The sequence below is a fragment of the Phalangium opilio genome, unplaced genomic scaffold (genome assembly GCF_054372755.1).
Source record: "Phalangium opilio isolate 3A_F unplaced genomic scaffold, DU_Popi_V2 ptg000060l_1, whole genome shotgun sequence".
NCBI lineage: Eukaryota > Metazoa > Arthropoda > Arachnida > Opiliones > Phalangiidae > Phalangium > Phalangium opilio.
Genome location: NW_028324177.1, coordinates 6,813,282 through 6,836,786, shown reverse-complemented (window position 1 = coordinate 6,836,786; position 23,505 = coordinate 6,813,282). Strand labels below are relative to the sequence as shown.

Here is a 23,505-nt window from a genome sequence, read left to right as displayed (position 1 = left end):
GAGTGGAAGTATTTGCGGGATCAATTTCGTACCAATTTCAATGTTGTGAACGTTAAAAAATCTGGATCAGGATATGATCCAGAAAAGTATTTTGACAAAATTAAATGGCCCTATTTTAAGCAGATGCTTTTTTTGAAAGATATTATATCCAAAAGAGAGTATGTGTATTAATAATACATTAGCTTGCCAATTTGTGTAGTTAACTTAAGTTCTCTTACTGCTATAATGCAGAACTTCATGTAATATAGATGAAATGAATGAGAGTAAAACGGTAGAGGAAATGTCTCATCAAAACAGTAATGACGCAGAAGCATACAAAGTGAGTTTTAAAGATGTTTAAAACATCTAACTTTCGAGTATAATTAACTTTATCTTATCAGATTCTCTCAAGTATGTCTGAAGGAACTGTTGGTGACAAAGAGATCGTGGAAGAAGTTGCTGAACCTTCTGAATTATCTACTCAAAGTACATCAAGATGCACAAGTTCAGCATCATCGTCCAGACCATCATCAGCTGCGAACAGTACCAATACTCAAGGGAAACGAAAAGCAACTAAACGCTCTGTAGGAACAAATGATGACATTTTAGAAGAAATGGACAAAATTGATAAGTATGCAACTTTATGAACCTTGTTTAATCATGGTATAAATAAGTAGGAAGTAAGCGATTAAACAATCGTTTCCAGAGTTATGATGAAAGTGGCTGAATCTGCAAACAACCATTCTTCTGATGATGCAGCTGATAGATTCGGAAAGTATATTGCGGATATTTTCCGAAGGGTGAAAACTAAAAAACAGCCTAAATTTGAATTAAAACTTATTCAAACAGCATTCTCCTTTCTTTCTGATTCAGATTCTGAATAATCTTTTTTAATAAAATAAAGCAAATGTCAGTATTCGAAACAATTTATTTAACACAATTTGTTTAACACATTTTAGTTTTTAACATTTATGGTAACCTTTTTAATATATTTGGCCTTTTTACTCCGGGAATATCCCATTGCCAAGCTACTTGGCCATTTTCAGAAAAGAAATATTCTGCATATTTAGCTCGCACTTCACCTGCATCTCTTAAAAAATTTCTGGCACGAGTTGGTGGAACATTTGTGCATGCGTTAGCTGGTTCGTTTCTCCATTGTTCATTTTCAGCATAACCAGGGGGGCAATACACTTTTTGCGGTCCTTCAAGCGCTTTTTCTTCTGTCATGATAAAGTTGTGTAAAACTACAGTTGCTTTTGTCACCAAATCCACATTTTCAGGCGAAAGGATTATTGGTCTACGAAATATAGATAAGTGGCAATAAGTCGCAAGATGACTTGGTCCAATTAGCTAGCTGAACTTATATTCTCCACCTAGCTCCTAGAATACCAAACGCATTTTCACTGCATCGCCTTCACGTTTTAACAAGATAATAGTTATTAATATTTACAATATTAAAATTTAATTAAATAAAAATTATCACCTTGCTCGGCTGAGACGATAATTAAAAACCCTTTTTTCATCATCCAAGTCCCCTCGATTGTACGGTTTTAAAAAGTCTGTTCGCAACTGGAAAGCATCATCACCAACCATGACATGCGGCGCTAATATACTAGTCCCTGGCAGAATGGCAGGGAGTGGTATTTTCAATTGGGAATTTTCCAAAGCTCTCCCAATGGCTGACGCTTTAAAAACACCACCATCAGAACTCGAACCGTACGCACCAATGTCAACGGCTATAAATCTGTAGTCCGCATCTACAACTGCCATCAGATTTATGGAATTTGTGCCCTAAAATATATAAAAACATTAATTTAAATGCAGAAATGAAAAATAACACCCTTAAATTTGAACGTGCCTTGTAATTATAGTACATAGATCCAGTGTTTTTCGGCTGCTGAATTAGTACATGCTTGCCATCTACAGCACCAATGCAGTTTGGGTATTGCCAAGTTGCATAATACTTTGCGGCAGCATCCTTCCATGTTTTTTCACTAGGGCTCTGAATAAGTACATTTTCATTACATGAATCAACGCACCATGTAGATCCAACTATGTAAGCATACTTCTAAGTAGATAGGCCTTAAAATATCCCACATGGCTTGGCATGTTTCACGAACAATATAATGGGTTGTCGAAAGTCCTATCCGGAAAGCGTATGCAATGGATATAAAACTGTTTCCCGTAGCCAGGTACCTAGATAATTTTTAAATAGAACTTTTGTCCTTTTGTAATCTTATGGAATTAGTAATTATTTAATATGCTTACCGCAACGTGACTGCCAAACGATGGGCCGGAGATATTGCTTCTCTCGACACCGGGTACTTTTTTAATGAACTATGCAGTAAGCCGAGAAGTTTATCAAAATGCTTGGGAGACATACGTGAATAATTTTTAAAGTACGCATGATCGTGAAGTCTCATCGCCTTCATCTGTAAATAAGTATAGTTATTTTAATATGAAGGCCATAAAATGTATCAAAACCAAATACAAAGGCTTAACTATAAAACTTACCAGAGTGTGAAAATCGCCTTCTTTCTTCCTTTTTAACCATATCGGATGCACCCACCAACGCGCTCTTTTTCTAATTATTATTTGGTTTCTTCTTCGCATTAACTTCATCAACAACAATTTCTTTTTTAATAACAATAAGATCATCAATTTGTTTGCCACCGTCATCGCCATTTTACATATCATATAGTTTCGAGGGAACCCTAGTGGCGTTGCCCTACATCACAAATCAAAACATCTCCTTTGGGAAAGGTCTAGCGCAAAGTTCAAACTGGTGTTGAGGAGGAAACTGGTTTTCCAAAACCCGCGCGAGAGATTGAAAACCAGCATTCAGTTTCGTCTTTATGCTTACTGAGAGATTTCCGCTCCATTGCGAATGTAGCTTTAGGAGATCGAAAGATCGTCTTAGCGTTCAAAGATGGTTTATAACGCGTTCAAAGATGGTCTATTACGCGTTCAAAGATGGCCTATTTCGCTTTTAAAGAAGGTCTATTTCGCGTTCAAAGAAGGTCTATTTCACGTTCAAAGAAGGTCTATTTCGCGTTCAAAGAAGGTCTATTTCGCGTTCAAAGAAGGTCTAATTCGATTTCAAAGAAGGTCTATTTCGAGTTCAAAGAAGGTCTATTTCGAGTTCAAAGAAGGTCTATTTCGAGTTCAAAAAGAAGGTCTATTTCGAGTTCAAAGAAGGTCTATTTCAAGTTCAAAGAAGGTCTATTTCGAGTTCAAAGAAGGTCTAATTCGAGTTCAAAGAAGGTCTATTTCGAGTTCAAAGAAGGTCTATTTCGAGTTCAAAGAAGGTCTATTTCGAGTTCAAAGAAGGTCTATTTCGAGTTCAAAGAAGGTCTATTTCGAGTTCAAAGAAGGTCTATTTCGAGTTCAAAGAAGGTCTATATCGAGTTCAAAGAAGGTCTATTTCGAGTTCAAAGATGGTCTATTTCGAGTTCAAAGAAGGTCTATTTCGAGTTCAAAGAAGGTCTATTTCGAGTTCAAAGAAGGTCTATTTCAATTTCAAAGAAGGTCTATTTCGAGTTCAAAGAAGGTCTATTTCGAGTTCAAAGAAGGTCTATTTCGAGTTCAAAGAAGGTCTATTTCGAGTTCAAAGAAGGTCTATTTCGAGTTCAAAGATGGTCTATTTCGCGTTCAAAGATGGTCGATTACGCGTTCAATGATGGTCGATTACGCGTTCAAAGATGGTCGATTACGCGTTCAAAGATGGTCGATTACGCGTTCAAAGATGGTCGATTACGCGTTCAAAGATGGTCGATTACGCGTTCAAAGATGGTCTATTACGCGTTCAAAGATGGTCGATTACGCGTTCAAAGATGGTCGATTACGGGTTCAAAAATGCTCGATTACGCGTTCAAAGATGGTCTATTTCGAGTTCAAAGATGGTCTATTACGTGTTCAAAGATGGTCTATTACGCGTTCAAAGATGGTCTATTACGCGTTGAAAGATGGTCGATTACGCGTTCAAAGATGGTCGATTACGCGTTCAAAGATGGTCGATTATGCGTTCAAAAATGCTCGATTACGCGTTCAAAGATGGTCTATTACGCGTTCAAAGATGGTCTATTACGCGTTCAAAGATGGTCTATTTCGAGTTCAAAGATGGTCTATTTCGAGTTCAAAGATGGTCGATTATGCGTTCAAAAATGCTCGATTACGCGTTCAAAGATGGTCGATTACGCGTTCAAAGATGGTCTATTTCGCGTTCAAAGACGGTCGATTACGCGTTCAAAGATGGTCGCTAACGCGTTCAATGATGGTCTATTACGCGTTGAAAGATGGTCGATTACGCGTTCAAAGATGGTCGATTACGCGTTCAAAGATGGTCGATTATGCGTTCAAAAATGCTCGATTACGCGTTCAAAGATGGTCTATTACGCGTTCAAAGATGGTCTATTTCGAGTTCAAAGATGGTCTATTTCGAGTTCAAAGATGGTCGATTATGCGTTCAAAAATGCTCGATTACGCGTTCAAAGATGGTCGATTACGCGTTCAAAGATGGTCTATTTCGCGTTCAAAGATGGTCTATTACGCGTTCAAAGATGGTCTATTTCGAGTTCAAAGATGGTCTATTACGCGTTCAAAGATGGTCTATTTCGAGTTCAAAGATGGTCTATTACGCGTTCAAAGATGGTCCATTACGCGTTCAAAGATGGTCTATTTCGAGTTCAAAGATGGTCTATTACGTGTTCAAAGATGGTCTATTACGCATTCAAAGATGGTCTATATCGAGTTCAAAGATGGTCTATTTCGAGTTCAAAGATGGTCTATTACTTGTTCAAAGATGGTCTATTTCGAGTTCAAAGATGGTCGATTACGCGTTGAAAGATGGTTGATTACGCGTTGAAAGATGGTTGATTACGCGTTGAAAGATGGTCGATTACGCGTTCAAAGATGGTCTATTACGCGTTGAAAGATGGTCGATTACGCGTTCAAAGATGGTCGATTACGCGTTCAAAGATGGTCTATTACGCGTTCAAAGATGGTCTATTACGCGTTCAAAGATGGTCGATTACGCGTTCAAAGATGGTCGATTATGCGTTCAAAAATGCTCGATTACGCGTTCAAAGATGGTCTATTTCGAGTTCAAAGATGGTCTATTACGTGTTCAAAGATGGTCTATTTCGAGTTCAAAGATGGTCTATTACGTGTTCAAAGATGGTCTATTACGTGTTCAAAGATGGTCTATTACGTGTTCAAAGATGGTCTATTACGCGTTCAAAGATGGTCTATTTCGAGTTCAAAGATGGTCTATTACGCGTTCAAAGATGGTCGATTACGCGTTCAAAGATGGTCTATTACGCGTTCAAAGATTGTCGATTACGCGTTCAAAGTTGGTCGATTACGCGTTCAAAGATGGTCGATTACGCGTTCAAAGATGGTCTATTACGCGTTCAAAGATGGCCGATTATGCGTTCAAAGATGGTCGATTACGCGTTCAAAGATGGTCGATTATGCGTTCAAAAATGCTCGATTACGCGTTCAAAGATGGTCTATTACGCGTTCAAAGATGGTCTATTACGCGTTCAAAGATGGTCTATTTCGAGTTCAAAGATGGTCTATTTCGAGTTCAAAGATGGTCGATTATGCGTTCAAAAATGCTCGATTACGCGTTCAAAGATGGTCGATTACGCGTTCAAAGATGGTCTATTTCGCGTTCAAAGATGGTCGATTACGCGTTCAAAGATGGTCGATTACGCGTTCAATGATGGTCTATTACGCGTTGAAAGATAGTCGATTACGCGTTCAAAGATGGTCGATTACGCGTTCAAAGATGGTCGATTATGCGTTCAAAAATGCTCGATTACGCGTTGAAAGATGGTCTATATCGAGTTCAAAGATGGTCTATTTCGTGTTCAAAGATGGTCTATTTCGCGTTCAAAGATGGTCGATTACGCGTTCAAAGATGGTCGATTACGCGTTCAATGATGGTCTATTACGCGTTGAAAGATGGTCGATTACGCGTTCAAAGATGGTCGATTACGCGTTCAAAGATGGTCGATTATGCGTTCAAAAATGCTCGATTATGCGTTCAAAGATGGTCTATTACGCGTTCAAAGATGGTCTATTTCGAGTTCAAAGATGGTCTATTTCGAGTTCAAAGATGGTCGATTATGCGTTCAAAAATGCTCGATTACGCGTTCAAAGATGGTCGATTACGCGTTCAAACATGGTCTATTTCGCGTTCAAAGATGGTCTATTACGCGTTCAAAGATGGTCTATTTCGAGTTCAAAGATGGTCTATTACGCGTTCAAAGATGGTCCATTACGCGTTCAAAGATGGTCTATTTCGAGTTCAAAGATGGTCTATTACGTGTTCAAAGATGGTCTATTACGCGTTCAAAGATGGTCTATATCGAGTTCAAAGATGGTCTATTTCGAGTTCAAAGATGGTCGATTATGCGTTCATAAATGCTCGATTACGCGTTCAAAGATGGTCTATTTCGCGTTCAAAGATGGTCTATTACTTGTTCAAAGATGGTCTATTTCGAGTTCAAAGATGGTCGATTACGCGTTGAAAGATGGTCGATTACGCGTTGAAAGATGGTCGATTACGCGTTGAAAGATGGTCTATTACGCGTTGAAAGATGGTCGATTACGCGTTCAAAGATGGTCTATTACGCGTTGAAAGATGGTCGATTACGCGTTCAAAGATGGTCGATTACGCGTTCAAAGATGGTCGATTATGCGTTCAAAAATGCTCGATTACGCGTTCAAAGATGGTCTATTACGCGTTCAAAGATGGTCTATTACGCGTTCAAAGATGGTCTATTTCGAGTTCAAAGATGGTCTATTTCGAGTTCAAAGATGGTCGATTATGCGTTCAAAAATGCTCGATTACGCGTTCAAAGATGGTCGATTACGCGTTCAAAGATGGTCTATTTCGCGTTCAAAGATGGTCGATTACGCGTTCAAAGATGGTCGATTACGCGTTCAATGATGGTCTATTACGCGTTGAAAGATGGTCGATTACGCGTTCAAAGATGGTCGACTACGCGTTCAAAGATGGTCGATTATGCGTTCAAAAATGCTCGATTACGCGTTGAAAGATGGTCTATTACGCGTTCAAAGATGGTCTATTTCGAGTTCAAAGATGGTCTATTTCGAGTTCAAAGATGGTCGATTATGCGTTCAAAAATGCTCGATTACGCGTTCAAAGATGGTCGATTACGCGTTCAAAGATGGTCTATTTCGCGTTCAAAGATGGTCGATTACGCGTTCAAAGATGGTCGATTACGCGTTCAATGATGGTCTATTACGCGTTGAAAGATGGTCGATTACGCGTTCAAAGATGGTCGATTACGCGTTCAAAGATGGTCGATTATGCGTTCAAAAATGCTCGATTACGCGTTGAAAGATGGTCTATATCGAGTTCAAAGATGGTCTATTTCGTGTTCAAAGATGGTCTATTTCGCGTTCAAAGATGGTCGATTACGCGTTCAAAGATGGTCGATTACGCGTTCAATGATGGTCTATTACGCGTTGAAAGATGGTCGATTACGCGTTCAAAGATGGTCGATTACGCGTTCAAAGATGGTCGATTATGCGTTCAAAAATGCTCGATTACGCGTTCAAAGATGGTCTATTACGCGTTCAAAGATGGTCTATTTCGAGTTCAAAGATGGTCTATTTCGAGTTCAAAGATGGTCGATTATGCGTTCAAAAATGCTCGATTACGCGTTCAAAGATGGTCTATTTCGAGTTCAAAGATGGTCTATTACGTGTTCAAAGATGGTCTATTTCGAGTTCAAAGATGGTCTATTACGTGTTCAAAGATGGTCTATTACGTGTTCAAAGATGGTCTATTACGTGTTCAAAGATGGTCTATTACGCGTTCAAAGATGGTCTATTTCGAGTTCAAAGATGGTCTATTACGCGTTCAAAGATGGTCGATTACGCGTTCAAAGATGGTCTATTACGCGTTCAAAGATTGTCGATTACGCGTTGAAAGTTGGTCGATTACGCGTTCAAAGATGGTCGATTACGCGTTCAAAGATGGTCTATTACGCGTTCAAAGATGGCCGATTATGCGTTCAAAGATGGTCGATTACGCGTTCAAAGATGGTCGATTATGCGTTCAAAAATGCTCGATTACGCGTTCAAAGATGGTCTATTACGCGTTCAAAGATGGTCTATTACGCGTTCAAAGATGGTCTATTTCGAGTTCAAAGATGGTCTATTTCGAGTTCAAAGATGGTCGATTATGCGTTCAAAAATGCTCGATTACGCGTTCAAAGATGGTCGATTACGCGTTCAAAGATGGTCTATTTCGCGTTCAAAGATGGTCGATTACGCGTTCAAAGATGGTCGATTACGCGTTCAATGATGGTCTATTACGCGTTGAAAGATGGTCGATTACGCGTTCAAAGATGGTCGATTACGCGTTCAAAGATGGTCGATTACGCGTTGAAAGATGGTCTATATCGAGTTCAAAGATGGTCTATTTCGTGTTCAAAGATGGTCTATTTCGCGTTCAAAGATGGTCGATTACGCGTTCAAAGATGGTCGATTACGCGTTCAATGATGGTCTATTACGCGTTGAAAGATGGTCGATTACGCGTTCAAAGATGGTCGATTACGCGTTCAAAGATGGTCGATTATGCGTTCAAAAATGCTCGATTATGCGTTCAAAGATGGTCTATTACGCGTTCAAAGATGGTCTATTTCGAGTTCAAAGATGGTCTATTTCGAGTTCAAAGATGGTCGATTATGCGTTCAAAAATGCTCGATTACGCGTTCAAAGATGGTCGATTACGCGTTCAAACATGGCCTATTTCGCGTTCAAAGATGGTCTATTACGCGTTCAAAGATGGTCTATTTCGAGTTCAAAGATGGTCTATTACGCGTTCAAAGATGGTCCATTACGCGTTCAAAGATGGTCTATTTCGAGTTCAAAGATGGTCTATTACGTGTTCAAAGATGGTCTATTACGCGTTCAAAGATGGTCTATATCGAGTTCAAAGATGGTCTATTTCGAGTTCAAAGATGGTCGATTATGCGTTCATAAATGCTCGATTACGCGTTCAAAGATGGTCTATTTCGCGTTCAAAGATGGTCTATTACTTGTTCAAAGATGGTCTATTTCGAGTTCAAAGATGGTCGATTACGCGTTGAAAGATGGTCGATTACGCGTTGAAAGATGGTCGATTACGCGTTGAAAGATGGTCTATTACGCGTTGAAAGATGGTCGATTACGCGTTCAAAGATGGTCTATTACGCGTTGAAAGATGGTCGATTACGCGTTCAAAGATGGTCGATTACGCGTTCAAAGATGGTCGATTATGCGTTCAAAAATGCTCGATTACGCGTTCAAAGATGGTCTATTACGCGTTCAAAGATGGTCTATTACGCGTTCAAAGATGGTCTATTTCGAGTTCAAAGATGGTCTATTTCGAGTTCAAAGATGGTCGATTATGCGTTCAAAAATGCTCGATTACGCGTTCAAAGATGGTCGATTACGCGTTCAAAGATGGTCTATTTCGCGTTCAAAGATGGTCGATTACGCGTTCAAAGATGGTCGATTACGCGTTCAATGATGGTCTATTACGCGTTGAAAGATGGTCGATTACGCGTTCAAAGATGGTCGACTACGCGTTCAAAGATGGTCGATTATGCGTTCAAAAATGCTCGATTACGCGTTGAAAGATGGTCTATTACGCGTTCAAAGATGGTCTATTTCGAGTTCAAAGATGGTCTATTTCGAGTTCAAAGATGGTCGATTATGCGTTCAAAAATGCTCGATTACGCGTTCAAAGATGGTCGATTACGCGTTCAAAGATGGTCTATTTCGCGTTCAAAGATGGTCGATTACGCGTTCAAAGATGGTCGATTACGCGTTCAATGATGGTCTATTACGCGTTGAAAGATGGTCGATTACGCGTTCAAAGATGGTCGATTACGCGTTCAAAGATGGTCGATTATGCGTTCAAAAATGCTCGATTACGCGTTGAAAGATGGTCTATATCGAGTTCAAAGATGGTCTATTTCGTGTTCAAAGATGGTCTATTTCGCGTTCAAAGATGGTCGATTACGCGTTCAAAGATGGTCGATTACGCGTTCAATGATGGTCTATTACGCGTTGAAAGATGGTCGATTACGCGTTCAAAGATGGTCGATTACGCGTTCAAAGATGGTCGATTATGCGTTCAAAAATGCTCGATTACGCGTTCAAAGATGGTCTATTACGCGTTCAAAGATGGTCTATTTCGAGTTCAAAGATGGTCTATTTCGAGTTCAAAGATGGTCGATTATGCGTTCAAAAATGCTCGATTACGCGTTCAAAGATGGTCGATTACGCGTTCAAAGATGGTCTATTTCGCGTTCAAAGATGGTCGATTACGCGTTCAAAGATGGTCGATTACGCGTTCAATGATGGTCTATTACGCGTTGAAAGATGGTCTATATCGAGTTCAAAGATGGTCTATTTCGTGTTCAAAGATGGTCTATTTCGCGTTCAAAGATGGTCGATTACGCGTTCAAAGATGGTCGATTACGCGTTCAATGATGGTCTATTACGCGTTGAAAGATGGTCGATTACGCGTTCAAAGATGGTCGATTACGCGTTCAAAGATGGTCGATTATGCGTTCAAAAATGCTCGATTACGCGTTCAAAGATGGTCTATTACGCGTTCAAAGATGGTCTATTTCGAGTTCAAAGATGGTCTATTTCAAGTTCAAAGATGGTCGATTATGCGTTCAAAAATGCTCGATTACGCGTTCAAAGATGGTCGATTACGCGTTCAAAGATGGTCTATTTCGCGTTCAAAGATGGTCTATTACGCGTTCAAAGATGGTCTATTTCGAGTTCAAAGATGGTCTATTACGCGTTCAAAGATGGTCCATTACGCGTTCAAAGATGGTCTATTTCGAGTTCAAAGATGGTCTATTACGTGTTCAAAGATGGTCTATTACGCGTTCAAAGATGGTCTATATCGAGTTCAAAGATGGTCTATTTCGAGTTCAAAGATGGTCGATTATGCGTTCAAAAATGCTCGATTACGCGTTCAAAGATGGTCTATTTCGCGTTCAAAGATGGTCTATTACTTGTTCAAAGATGGTATATTTCGAGTTCAAAGATGGTCGATTACGCGTTGAAAGATGGTCGATTACGCGTTGAAAGATGGTCGATTACGCGTTGAAAGATGGTCTATTACGCGTTGAAAGATGGTCGATTACGCGTTCAAAGATGGTCTATTACGCGTTGAAAGATGGTCGATTACGCGTTCAAAGATGGTCGATTACGCGTTCAAAGATGGTCGATTACGCGTTCAAAGATGGTCTATTACGCGTTCAAAGATGGTCTATTTCGAGTTCAAAGATGGTCTATTTCGAGTTCAAAGATGGTCGATTATGCGTTCAAAAATGCTCGATTACGCGTTCAAAGATGGTCGATTACGCGTTCAAAGATGGTCTATTTCGCGTTCAAAGATGGTCGATTACGCGTTCAAAGATGGTCGATTACGCGTTCAATGATGGTCTATTACGCGTTGAAAGATGGTCGATTACGCGTTCAAAGATGGTCGATTACGCGTTCAAAGATGGTCGATTATGCGTTCAAAAATGCTCGATTACACGTTCAAAGATGGTCTATTACGCGTTCAAAGATGGTCTATTACGCGTTCAAAGATGGTCTATTTCGAGTTCAAAGATGGTCTATTTCGAGTTCAAAGATGGTCGATTATGCGTTCAAAAATGCTCGATTACGCGTTCAAAGATGGTCGATTACGCGTTCAAAGATGGTCTATTTCGCGTTCAAAGATGGTCGATTACGCGTTCAAAGATGGTCGATTACGCGTTCAATGATGGTCTATTACGCGTTGAAAGATGGTCGATTACGCGTTCAAAGATGGTCGATTACGCGTTCAAAGATGGTCGATTATGCGTTCAAAAATGCTCGATTGCGCGTTGAAAGATGGTCTATTACGCGTTCAAAGATGGTCTATTTCGAGTTCAAAGATGGTCTATTTCGAGTTCAAAGATGGTCGATTATGCGTTCAAAAATGCTCGATTACGCGTTCAAAGATGGTCGATTACGCGTTCAAAGATGGTCTATTTCGCGTTCAAAGATGGTCGATTACGCGTTCAAAGATGGTCGATTACGCGTTCAATGATGGTCTATTACGCGTTGAAAGATGGTCGATTACGCGTTCAAAGATGGTCGATTACGCGTTCAAAGATGGTCGATTATGCGTTCAAAAATGCTCGATTACGCGTTCAAAGATGGTCTATTACGCGTTCAAAGATGGTCTATTTCGCGTTCAAAGATGGTCGATTACGCGTTCAAAGATGGTCGATTACGCGTTCAATGATGGTCTATTACGCGTTGAAAGATGGTCGATTACGCGTTCAAAGATGGTCGATTACGCGTTCAAAGATGGTCGATTATGCGTTCAAAAATGCTCGATTACGCGTTGAAAGATGGTCTATATCGAGTTCAAAGATGGTCTATTTCGTGTTCAAAGATGGTCTATTTCGCGTTCAAAGATGGTCGATTACGCGTTCAAAGATGGTCGATTACGCGTTCAATGATGGTCTATTACGCGTTGAAAGATGGTCGATTACGCGTTCAAAGATGGTCGATTACGCGTTCAAAGATGGTCGATTATGCGTTCAAAAATGCTCGATTACGCGTTCAAAGATGGTCTATTACGCGTTCAAAGATGGTCTATTTCGAGTTCAAAGATGGTCTATTTCGAGTTCAAAGATGGTCGATTATGCGTTCAAAAATGCTCGATTACGCGTTCAAAGATGGTCGATTACGCGTTCAAAGATGGTCTATTTCGCGTTCAAAGATGGTCTATTACGCGTTCAAAGATGGTCTATTTCGAGTTCAAAGATGGTCTATTACGCGTTCAAAGATGGTCCATTACGCGTTCAAAGATGGTCTATTTCGAGTTCAAAGATGGTCTATTACGTGTTCAAAGATGGTCTATTACGCGTTCAAAGATGGTCTATATCGAGTTCAAAGATGGTCTATTTCGAGTTCAAAGATGGTCGATTATGCGTTCAAAAATGCTCGATTACGCGTTCAAAGATGGTCTATTTCGAGTTCAAAGATGGTCTATTACGCGTTCAAAGATGGTCCATTACGCGTTCAAAGATGGTCTATTTCGAGTTCAAAGATGGTCTATTACGTGTTCAAAGATGGTCTATTACGCGTTCAAAGATGGTCTATATCGAGTTCAAAGATGGTCTATTTCGAGTTCAAAGATGGTCGATTATGCGTTCAAAAATGCTCGATTACGCGTTCAAAGATGGTCTATTTCGCGTTCAAAGATGGTCTATTACTTGTTCAAAGATGGTATATTTCGAGTTCAAAGATGGTCGATTACGCGTTGAAAGATGGTCGATTACGCGTTGAAAGATGGTCGATTACGCGTTGAAAGATGGTCTATATCGAGTTCAAAGATGGTCTATTTCGAGTTCAAAGATGGTCGATTATGCGTTCAAAAATGCTCGATTACGCGTTCAAAGATGGTCTATTTCGCGTTCAAAGATGGTCTATTTCGAGTTCAAAGATGGTCTATTACGCGTTGAAAGATGGTCGATTACGCGTTGAAAGATGGTCGATTATGCGTTCAAAGATGGTCTATTACGCGTTGAAAGATGGTCGATTACGCGTTCAAAGATGGTCGATTACGCGTTCAAAGATGGTCTATTACGCGTTCAAAGATGGTCGATTACGCGTTCAAAGATGGTCGATTATGCGTTCAAAAATGCTCGATTACGCGTTCAAAGATGGTCTATTTCGAGTTCAAAGATGGTCTATTACGTGTTCAAAGAAGGTCTATTTCGAGTTCAAAGATGGTCTATTTCGAGTTCAAAGAAGGTCTATTTCGAGTTCAAAGATGGTCTATTTCGTGTTCAAAGATGGTCTATTTCGCGTTCAAAGATGGTCGATTACGCGTTCAAAGATGGTCGATTACGCGTTCAATGATGGTCGATTACGCGTTCAAAGATGTTCGATTACGCGTTCAAAGATGGTCTATTACGGGTTCAAAGATGGTCTATTTCGAGTTCAAAGATGGTCTATTACGCGTTGAAAGATGGTCGACTACGCGTTGAAAGATGGTCGACTACGCGTTCAAAGATGGTCGATTATGCGTTCAAAAATGCTCGATTACGCGTTCAAAGATGGTCTATTACGCGTTCAAAGATGGTCTATTTCGAGTTCAAAGATGGTCTATTTCGAGTTCAAAGATGGTCGATTATGCGTTCAAAAATGCTCGATTACGCGTTCAAAGATGGTCTATTTCGCGTTCAAAGATGGTCTATTACGCGTTCAAAGATGGTCTATTTCGAGTTCAAAGATGGTCTATTACGCGTTCAAAGATGGTCGATTATGCGTTCAAAAATGCTCGACTACGCGTTCAAAGATGGTCTATTACGCGTTCAAAGATGGTCTATTACGCGTTCAAAGATGGTCTATATCGAGTTCAAAGATGGTCTATTTCGAGTTCAAAGATGGTCGATTATGCGTTCAAAAATGCTCGATTACGCGTTCAAAGATGGTCTATTTCGCGTTCAAAGATGGTCTATTTCGAGTTCAAAGATGGTCTATTTCGAGTTCAAAGATGGTCTATTACGCGTTGAAAGATGGTCGATTACGCGTTGAAAGATGGTCGATTACGCGTTCAAAGATGGTCTATTACGCGTTGAAAGATGGTCGATTACGCGTTCAAAGATGGTCGATTACGCGTTCAAAGATGGTCTATTACGCGTTCAAAGATGGTCGATTACGCGTTCAAAGATGGTCGATTATGCGTTCAAAAATGCTCGATTACGCGTTCAAAGATGGTCGATTTCGAGTTCAAAGATGGTCTATTACGTGTTCAAAGAAGGTCTATTTCGAGTTCAAAGATGGTCTATTTCGAGTTCAAAGAAGGTCTATTTCGAGTTCAAAGAAGGTCTATTTCGAGTTCAAAGAAGGTCTATTTCGAGTTCAGAGAAGGTCTATTTCGAGTTCAAAGAAGGTCTATTTCGAGTTCAAAGAAGGTCTATTTCGAGTTCAAAGAAGGTCTATATCGAGTTCAAAGGTCTATTTCGAGTTCAAAGATGGTCTATTTCGCGTTCAAAGATGGTCGATTACGCGTTCAAAGATGGTCGATTACGCGTTCAAAGATGGTCGATTACGCGTTCAAAGATGGTCGATTACGCGTTCAAAGATGGTCGATTATGCGTTCAAAAATGCTCGATTACGCGTTCAAAGATGGTCGATTACGCGTTCAAAGATGGTCTATTTCGCGTTCAAAGATGGTCTATTACGCGTTCAAAGATGGTCTATTTCGAGTTCAAAGATGGTCTATTACGCGTTCAAAGATGGTCCATTACGCGTTCAAAGATGGTCTATTTCGAGTTCAAAGATGGTCTATTACGTGTTCAAAGATGGTCTATTACGCGTTCAAAGATGGTCTATATCGAGTTCAAAGATGGTCTATTTCGAGTTCAAAGATGGTCGATTATGCGTTCAAAAATGCTCGATTACGCGTTCAAAGATGGTCTATTTCGAGTTCAAAGATGGTCTATTACGCGTTCAAAGATGGTCCATTACGCGTTCAAAGATGGTCTATTTCGAGTTCAAAGATGGTCTATTACGTGTTCAAAGATGGTCTATTACGCGTTCAAAGATGGTCTATATCGAGTTCAAAGATGGTCTATTTCGAGTTCAAAGATGGTCGATTATGCGTTCAAAAATGCTCGATTACGCGTTCAAAGATGGTCTATTTCGCGTTCAAAGATGGTCTATTACTTGTTCAAAGATGGTATATTTCGAGTTCAAAGATGGTCGATTACGCGTTGAAAGATGGTCGATTACGCGTTGAAAGATGGTCGATTACGCGTTGAAAGATGGTCTATATCGAGTTCAAAGATGGTCTATTTCGAGTTCAAAGATGGTCGATTATGCGTTCAAAAATGCTCGATTACGCGTTCAAAGATGGTCTATTTCGCGTTCAAAGATGGTCTATTTCGAGTTCAAAGATGGTCTATTACGCGTTGAAAGATGGTCGATTACGCGTTGAAAGATGGTCGATTATGCGTTCAAAGATGGTCTATTACGCGTTGAAAGATGGTCGATTACGCGTTCAAAGATGGTCGATTACGCGTTCAAAGATGGTCTATTACGCGTTCAAAGATGGTCGATTACGCGTTCAAAGATGGTCGATTATGCGTTCAAAAATGCTCGATTACGCGTTCAAAGATGGTCTATTTCGAGTTCAAAGATGGTCTATTACGTGTTCAAAGAAGGTCTATTTCGAGTTCAAAGATGGTCTATTTCGAGTTCAAAGAAGGTCTATTTCGAGTTCAAAGATGGTCTATTTCGTGTTCAAAGATGGTCTATTTCGCGTTCAAAGATGGTCGATTACGCGTTCAAAGATGGTCGATTACGCGTTCAATGATGGTCGATTACGCGTTCAAAGATGTTCGATTACGCGTTCAAAGATGGTCTATTACGGGTTCAAAGATGGTCTATTTCGAGTTCAAAGATGGTCTATTACGCGTTGAAAGATGGTCGACTACGCGTTGAAAGATGGTCGACTACGCGTTCAAAGATGGTCGATTATGCGTTCAAAAATGCTCGATTACGCGTTCAAAGATGGTCTATTACGCGTTCAAAGATGGTCTATTTCGAGTTCAAAGATGGTCTATTTCGAGTTCAAAGATGGTCGATTATGCGTTCAAAAATGCTCGATTACGCGTTCAAAGATGGTCTATTTCGCGTTCAAAGATGGTCTATTACGCGTTCAAAGATGGTCTATTTCGAGTTCAAAGATGGTCTATTACGCGTTCAAAGATGGTCGATTATGCGTTCAAAAATGCTCGACTACGCGTTCAAAGATGGTCTATTACGCGTTCAAAGATGGTCTATTACGCGTTCAAAGATGGTCTATATCGAGTTCAAAGATGGTCTATTTCGAGTTCAAAGATGGTCGATTATGCGTTCAAAAATGCTCGATTACGCGTTCAAAGATGGTCTATTTCGCGTTCAAAGATGGTCTATTTCGAGTTCAAAGATGGTCTATTTCGAGTTCAAAGATGGTCTATTACGCGTTGAAAGATGGTCGATTACGCGTTGAAAGATGGTCGATTACGCGTTCAAAGATGGTCTATTACGCGTTGAAAGATGGTCGATTACGCGTTCAAAGATGGTCGATTACGCGTTCAAAGATGGTCTATTACGCGTTGAAAGATGGTCGATTACGCGTTCAAAGATGGTCGATTATGCGTTCAAAAATGCTCGATTACGCGTTCAAAGATGGTCGATTTCGAGTTCAAAGATGGTCTATTACGTGTTCAAAGAAGGTCTATTTCGAGTTCAAAGATGGTCTATTTCGAGTTCAAAGAAGGTCTATTTCGAGTTCAAAGAAGGTCTATTTCGAGTTCAAAGAAGGTCTATTTCGAGTTCAAAGAAGGTCTATTTCGAGTTCAAAGAAGGTCTATTTCGAGTTCAAAGAAGGTCTATTTCGAGTTCAAAGAAGGTCTATATCGAGTTCAAAGGTCTATTTCGAGTTCAAAGATGGTCTATTTCGCGTTCAAAGATGGTCGATTACGCGTTCAAAGATGGTCGATTACGCGTTCAAAGATGGTCGATTACGCGTTCAAAGATGGTCGATTACGCGTTCAAAGATGGTCGATTACGCGTTCAAAGATGGTCTATTACGCGTTCAAAGATGGTCGATTACGCGTTCAAAGATGGTCGATTACGCGTTCAAAAATGCTCGATTACGCGTTCAAAGATGGTCTATTTCGAGTTCAAAGATGGTCTATTACGTGTTCAAAGATGGTCTATTACGCGTTCAAAGATGGTCTATTTCGAGTTCAAAGATGGTCTATTACGCGTTGAAAGATGGTCGATTACGCGTTCAAAGATGGTCGATTACGCGTTCAAAGATGGTCGATTATGCGTTCAAAAATGCTCGACTACGCGTTCAAAGATGGTCTATTACGCGTTCAAAGATGGTCTATTACGCGTTCAAAGATGGTCTATTTCGAGTACAAAGATGGTCTATTTCGAGTTCAAAGATGGTCGATTATGCGTTCAAAAATGCTCGATTACGCGTTCAAAGATGGTCGATTACGCGTTCAAAGATGGTCTATTTCGCGTTCAAAGATGGTCGATTACGCGTTCAAAGATGGTCGATTACGCGTTCAATGATGGTCTATTACGCGTTGAAAGATGGTCGATTACGCGTTCAAAGATGGTCGATTACGCGTTCAAAGATGGTCGATTATGCGTTCAAAAATGCTCGATTACGCGTTCAAAGATGGTCTATATCGAGTTCAAAGATGGTCTATTTCGTGTTCAAAGATGGTCTATTTCGCGTTCAAAGATGGTCGATTACGCGTTCAAAGATGGTCGATTACGCGTTCAATGATGGTCGATTACGCGTTCAAAGATGGTCGATTACGCGTTCAAAGATGGTCTATTACGCGTTCAAAGATGGTCTATTTCGAGTTCAAAGATGGTCTATTACGCGTTGAAAGATGGTCGACTACGCGTTCAAAGATGGTCGATTATGCGTTCAAAAATGCTCGATTACGCGTTCAAAGATGGTCTATTACGCGTTCAAAGATGGTCTATTTCGAGTTCAAAGATGGTCTATTTCGAGTTCAAAGATGGTCGATTATGCGTTCAAAAATGCTCGATTACGCGTTCAAAGATGGTCGATTACGCGTTCAAAGATGGTCTATTTCGCGTTCAAAGATGGTCTATTACGCGTTCAAAGATGGTCTATTTCGAGTTCAAAGATGGTCTATTACGCGTTCAAAGATGGTCGATTATGCGTTCAAAAATGCTCGACTACGCGTTCAAAGATGGTCTATTACGCGTTCAAAGATGGTCTATTACGCGTTCAAAGATGGTCTATATCGAGTTCAAAGATGGTCTATTTCGAGTTCAAAGATGGTCGATTATGCGTTCAAAAATGCTCGATTACGCGTTCAAAGATGGTCTATTTCGCGTTCAAAGATGGTCTATTTCGAGTTCAAAGATGGTCTATTACGCGTTGAAAGATGGTCGATTACGCGTTGAAAGATGGTCGATTACGCGTTCAAAGATGGTCTATTACGCGTTGAAAGATGGTCGATTACGCGTTCAAAGATGGTCGATTACGCGTTCAAAGATGGTCTATTACGCGTTCAAAGATGGTCGATTACGCGTTCAAAGATGGTCGATTATGCGTTCAAAAATGCTCGATTACGCGTTCAAAGATGGTCTATTTCGAGTTCAAAGATGGTCTATTTCGAGTTCAAAGATGGTCGATTATGCGTTCAAAAATGCTCGATTACGCGTTCAAAGATGGTCGATTACGCGTTCAAAGATGGTCTATTTCGCGTTCAAAGATGGTCGATTACGCGTTCAAAGATGGTCGATTACGCGTTCAATGATGGTCTATTACGCGTTGAAAGATGGTCGATTACGCGTTCAAAGATGGTCGATTACGCGTTCAAAGATGGTCGATTATGCGTTCAAAAATGCTCGATTACGCGTTGAAAGATGGTCTATATCGAGTTCAAAGATGGTCTATTTCGTGTTCAAAGATGGTCTATTTCGCGTTCAAAGATGGTCGATTACGCGTTCAAAGATGGTCGATTACGCGTTCAATGATGGTCTATTACGCGTTGAAAGATGGTCGATTACGCGTTCAAAGATGGTCGATTACGCGTTCAAAGATGGTCGATTATGCGTTCAAAAATGCTCGATTACGCGTTCAAAGATGGTCTATTACGCGTTCAAAGATGGTCTATTTCGAGTTCAAAGATGGTCTATTTCGAGTTCAAAGATGGTCGATTATGCGTTCAAAAATGCTCGATTACGCGTTCAAAGATGGTCTATTTCGAGTTCAAAGATGGTCTATTACGTGTTCAAAGATGGTCTATTTCGAGTTCAAAGATGGTCTATTACGTGTTCAAAGATGGTCTATTACGTGTTCAAAGATGGTCTATTACGTGTTCAAAGATGGTCTATTACGCGTTCAAAGATGGTCTATTTCGAGTTCAAAGATGGTCTATTACGTGTTCAAAGATGGTCTATTTCGAGTTCAAAGATGGTCTATTACGTGTTCAAAGATGGTCTATTACGTGTTCAAAGATGGTCTATTACGTGTTCAAAGATGGTCTATTACGCGTTCAAAGATGGTCTATTTCGAGTTCAAAGATGGTCGATTACGCGTTCAAAGATGGTCGATTACGCGTTCAATGATGGTCTATTACGCGTTGAAAGATGGTCGATTACGCGTTCAAAGATGGTCGATTACGCGTTCAAAGATGGTCGATTATGCGTTCAAAAATGCTCGATTACGCGTTGAAAGATGGTCTATATCGAGTTCAAAGATGGTCTATTTCGTGTTCAAAGATGGTCTATTTCGCGTTCAAAGATGGTCGATTACGCGTTCAAAGATGGTCGATTACGCGTTCAATGATGGTCTATTACGCGTTGAAAGATGGTCGATTACGCGTTCAAAGATGGTCGATTACGCGTTCAAAGATGGTCGATTATGCGTTCAAAAATGCTCGATTACGCGTTCAAAGATGGTCTATTACGCGTTCAAAGATGGTCTATTTCGAGTTCAAAGATGGTCTATTTCGAGTTCAAAGATGGTCGATTATGCGTTCAAAAATGCTCGATTACGCGTTCAAAGATGGTCTATTTCGAGTTCAAAGATGGTCTATTACGTGTTCAAAGATGGTCTATTTCGAGTTCAAAGATGGTCTATTACGTGTTCAAAGATGGTCTATTACGTGTTCAAAGATGGTCTATTACGTGTTCAAAGATGGTCTATTACGCGTTCAAAGATGGTCTATTTCGAGTTCAAAGATGGTCTATTACGCGTTCAAAGATGGTCGATTACGCGTTCAAAGATGGTCTATTACGCGTTCAAAGATTGTCGATTACGCGTTGAAAGTTGGTCGATTACGCGTTCAAAGATGGTCGATTACGCGTTCAAAGATGGTCTATTACGCGTTCAAAGATGGCCGATTATGCGTTCAAAGATGGTCGATTACGCGTTCAAAGATGGTCGATTATGCGTTCAAAAATGCTCGATTACGCGTTCAAAGATGGTCTATTACGCGTTCAAAGATGGTCTATTACGCGTTCAAAGATGGTCTATTTCGAGTTCAAAGATGGTCTATTTCGAGTTCAAAGATGGTCGATTATGCGTTCAAAAATGCTCGATTACGCGTTCAAAGATGGTCGATTACGCGTTCAAAGATGGTCTATTTCGCGTTCAAAGATGGTCGATTACGCGTTCAAAGATGGTCGATTACGCGTTCAATGATGGTCTATTACGCGTTGAAAGATGGTCGATTACGCGTTCAAAGATGGTCGATTACGCGTTCAAAGATGGTCGATTATGCGTTCAAAAATGCTCGATTACGCGTTGAAAGATGGTCTATATCGAGTTCAAAGATGGTCTATTTCGTGTTCAAAGATGGTCTATTTCGCGTTCAAAGATGGTCGATTACGCGTTCAAAGATGGTCGATTACGCGTTCAATGATGGTCTATTACGCGTTGAAAGATGGTCGATTACGCGTTGAAAGATGGTCGATTACGCGTTCAAAGATGGTCGATTATGCGTTCAAAAATGCTCGATTATGCGTTCAAAGATGGTCTATTTCGAGTTCAAAGATGGTCTATTACGTGTTCAAAGATGGTCTATTACGCGTTCAAAGATGGTCTATTTCGAGTTCAAAGATGGTCTATTACGCGTTGAAAGATGGTCGATTACGCGTTCAAAGATGGTCGATTACGCGTTCAAAGATGGTCGATTATGCGTTCAAAAATGCTCGACTACGCGTTCAAAGATGGTCTATTTCGAGTTCAAAGATGGTCTATTACGTGTTCAAAGAAGGTCTATTTCGAGTTCAAAGATGGTCTATTTCGAGTTCAAAGAAGGTCTATTTCGAGTTCAAAGAAGGTCTATTTCGAGTTCAAAGAAGGTCTATTTCGAGTTCAAAGAAGGTCTATTTCGAGTTCAAAGAAGGTCTATTTCGAGTTCAAAGAAGGTCTATTTCGAGTTCAAAGAAGGTCTATATCGAGTTCAAAGGTCTATTTCGAGTTCAAAGATGGTCTATTTCGCGTTCAAAGATGGTCGATTACGCGTTCAAAGATGGTCGATTACGCGTTCAAAGATGGTCGATTACGCGTTCAAAGATGGTCGATTACGCGTTCAAAGATGGTCTATTACGCGTTCAAAGATGGTCGATTACGCGTTCAAAGATGGTCGATTACGCGTTCAAAAATGCTCGATTACGCGTTCAAAGATGGTCTATTTCGAGTTCAAAGATGGTCTATTACGTGTTCAAAGATGGTCTATTACGCGTTCAAAGATGGTCTATTTCGAGTTCAAAGATGGTCTATTACGCGTTGAAAGATGGTCGATTACGCGTTCAAAGATGGTCGATTACGCGTTCAAAGATGGTCGATTATGCGTTCAAAAATGCTCGACTACGCGTTCAAAGATGGTCTATTACGCGTTCAAAGATGGTCTATTACGCGTTCAAAGATGGTCTATTTCGAGTTCAAAGATGGTCTATTTCGAGTTCAAAGATGGTCGATTATGCGTTCAAAAATGCTCGATTACGCGTTCAAAGATGGTGGATTACGCGTTCAAAGATGGTCTATTTCGCGTTCAAAGATGGTCGATTACGCGTTCAAAGATGGTCGATTACGCGTTCAATGATGGTCTATTACGCGTTGAAAGATGGTCGATTACGCGTTCAAAGATGGTCGATTACGCGTTCAAAGATGGTCGATTATGCGTTCAAAAATGCTCGATTACGCGTTCAAAGATGGTCTATATCGAGTTCAAAGATGGTCTATTTCGTGTTCAAAGATGGTCTATTTCGCGTTCAAAGATGGTCGATTACGCGTTCAAAGATGGTCGATTACGCGTTCAATGATGGTCGATTACGCGTTCAAAGATGGTCGATTACGCGTTCAAAGATGGTCTATTACGCGTTCAAAGATGGTCTATTTCGAGTTCAAAGATGGTCTATTACGCGTTGAAAGATGGTCGATTACGCGTTCAAAGATGGTCGATTATGCGTTCAAAAATGCTCGATTACGCGTTCAAAGATGGTCTATTTCGAGTTCAAAGAAGGTCTATTTCGAGTTCAAAGAAGGTCTATTTCGAGTTCAAAGAAGGTCTATTTCAAGTTCAAAGAAGGTCTATTTCGAGTTCAAAGATGGTCTATTTCGAGTTCAAAGATGGTCGATTATGCGTTCAAAAATGCTCGGTTACGCGTTCAAAGATGGTCGATTAGGCGTTCAAAGATGGTCTATTTCGCGTTCAAAGATGGTCTATTTCGAGTTCAAAGATGGTCTATTACGCGTTCAAAGATGGTCGATTACGCGTTCAAAGATGGTCGATTACGCGTTCAATGATGGTCTATTACGCGTTGAAAGATGGTCGATTACGCGTTCAAAGATGGTCGATTATGCGTTCAAAAATGCTCGATTACGCGTTCAAAGATGGTCTATTACGCGTTCAAAGATGGTCTATTTC

The 23,505-nt window shown here is 40.2% G+C and overlaps 1 protein-coding gene across 1 annotated transcript; it reads left to right on the top strand.

The window, feature by feature from the left end:
* The first annotated feature begins 272 nt into the window (after positions 1-272).
* On the top strand, positions 273-890 carry LOC149666968 (uncharacterized). The gene is made up of 3 exons (XM_089841738.1): positions 273-319; positions 381-610; positions 686-890. Exons 1-3 carry the CDS (start codon positions 281-283, stop codon positions 861-863), a joined length of 447 nt encoding a protein of 148 aa, XP_089697864.1. The 5' UTR covers positions 273-280; the 3' UTR covers positions 864-890.
* Positions 891-23,505: the final 22,615 nt, after the last annotated feature.

Coding starts and splice junctions, on each gene's coding strand:
- LOC149666968 (XM_089841738.1), top strand. CDS start 281: ATGTCTCATCAAAACAGTAATGACGCAGAAGCATACAAA. Junction 320..380: donor ATGACGCAGAAGCATACAAA/GTGAGTTTTAAA, acceptor TTATCTTATCAG/ATTCTCTCAAGTATGTCTGA. Junction 611..685: donor GAAATGGACAAAATTGATAA/GTATGCAACTTT, acceptor AATCGTTTCCAG/AGTTATGATGAAAGTGGCTG.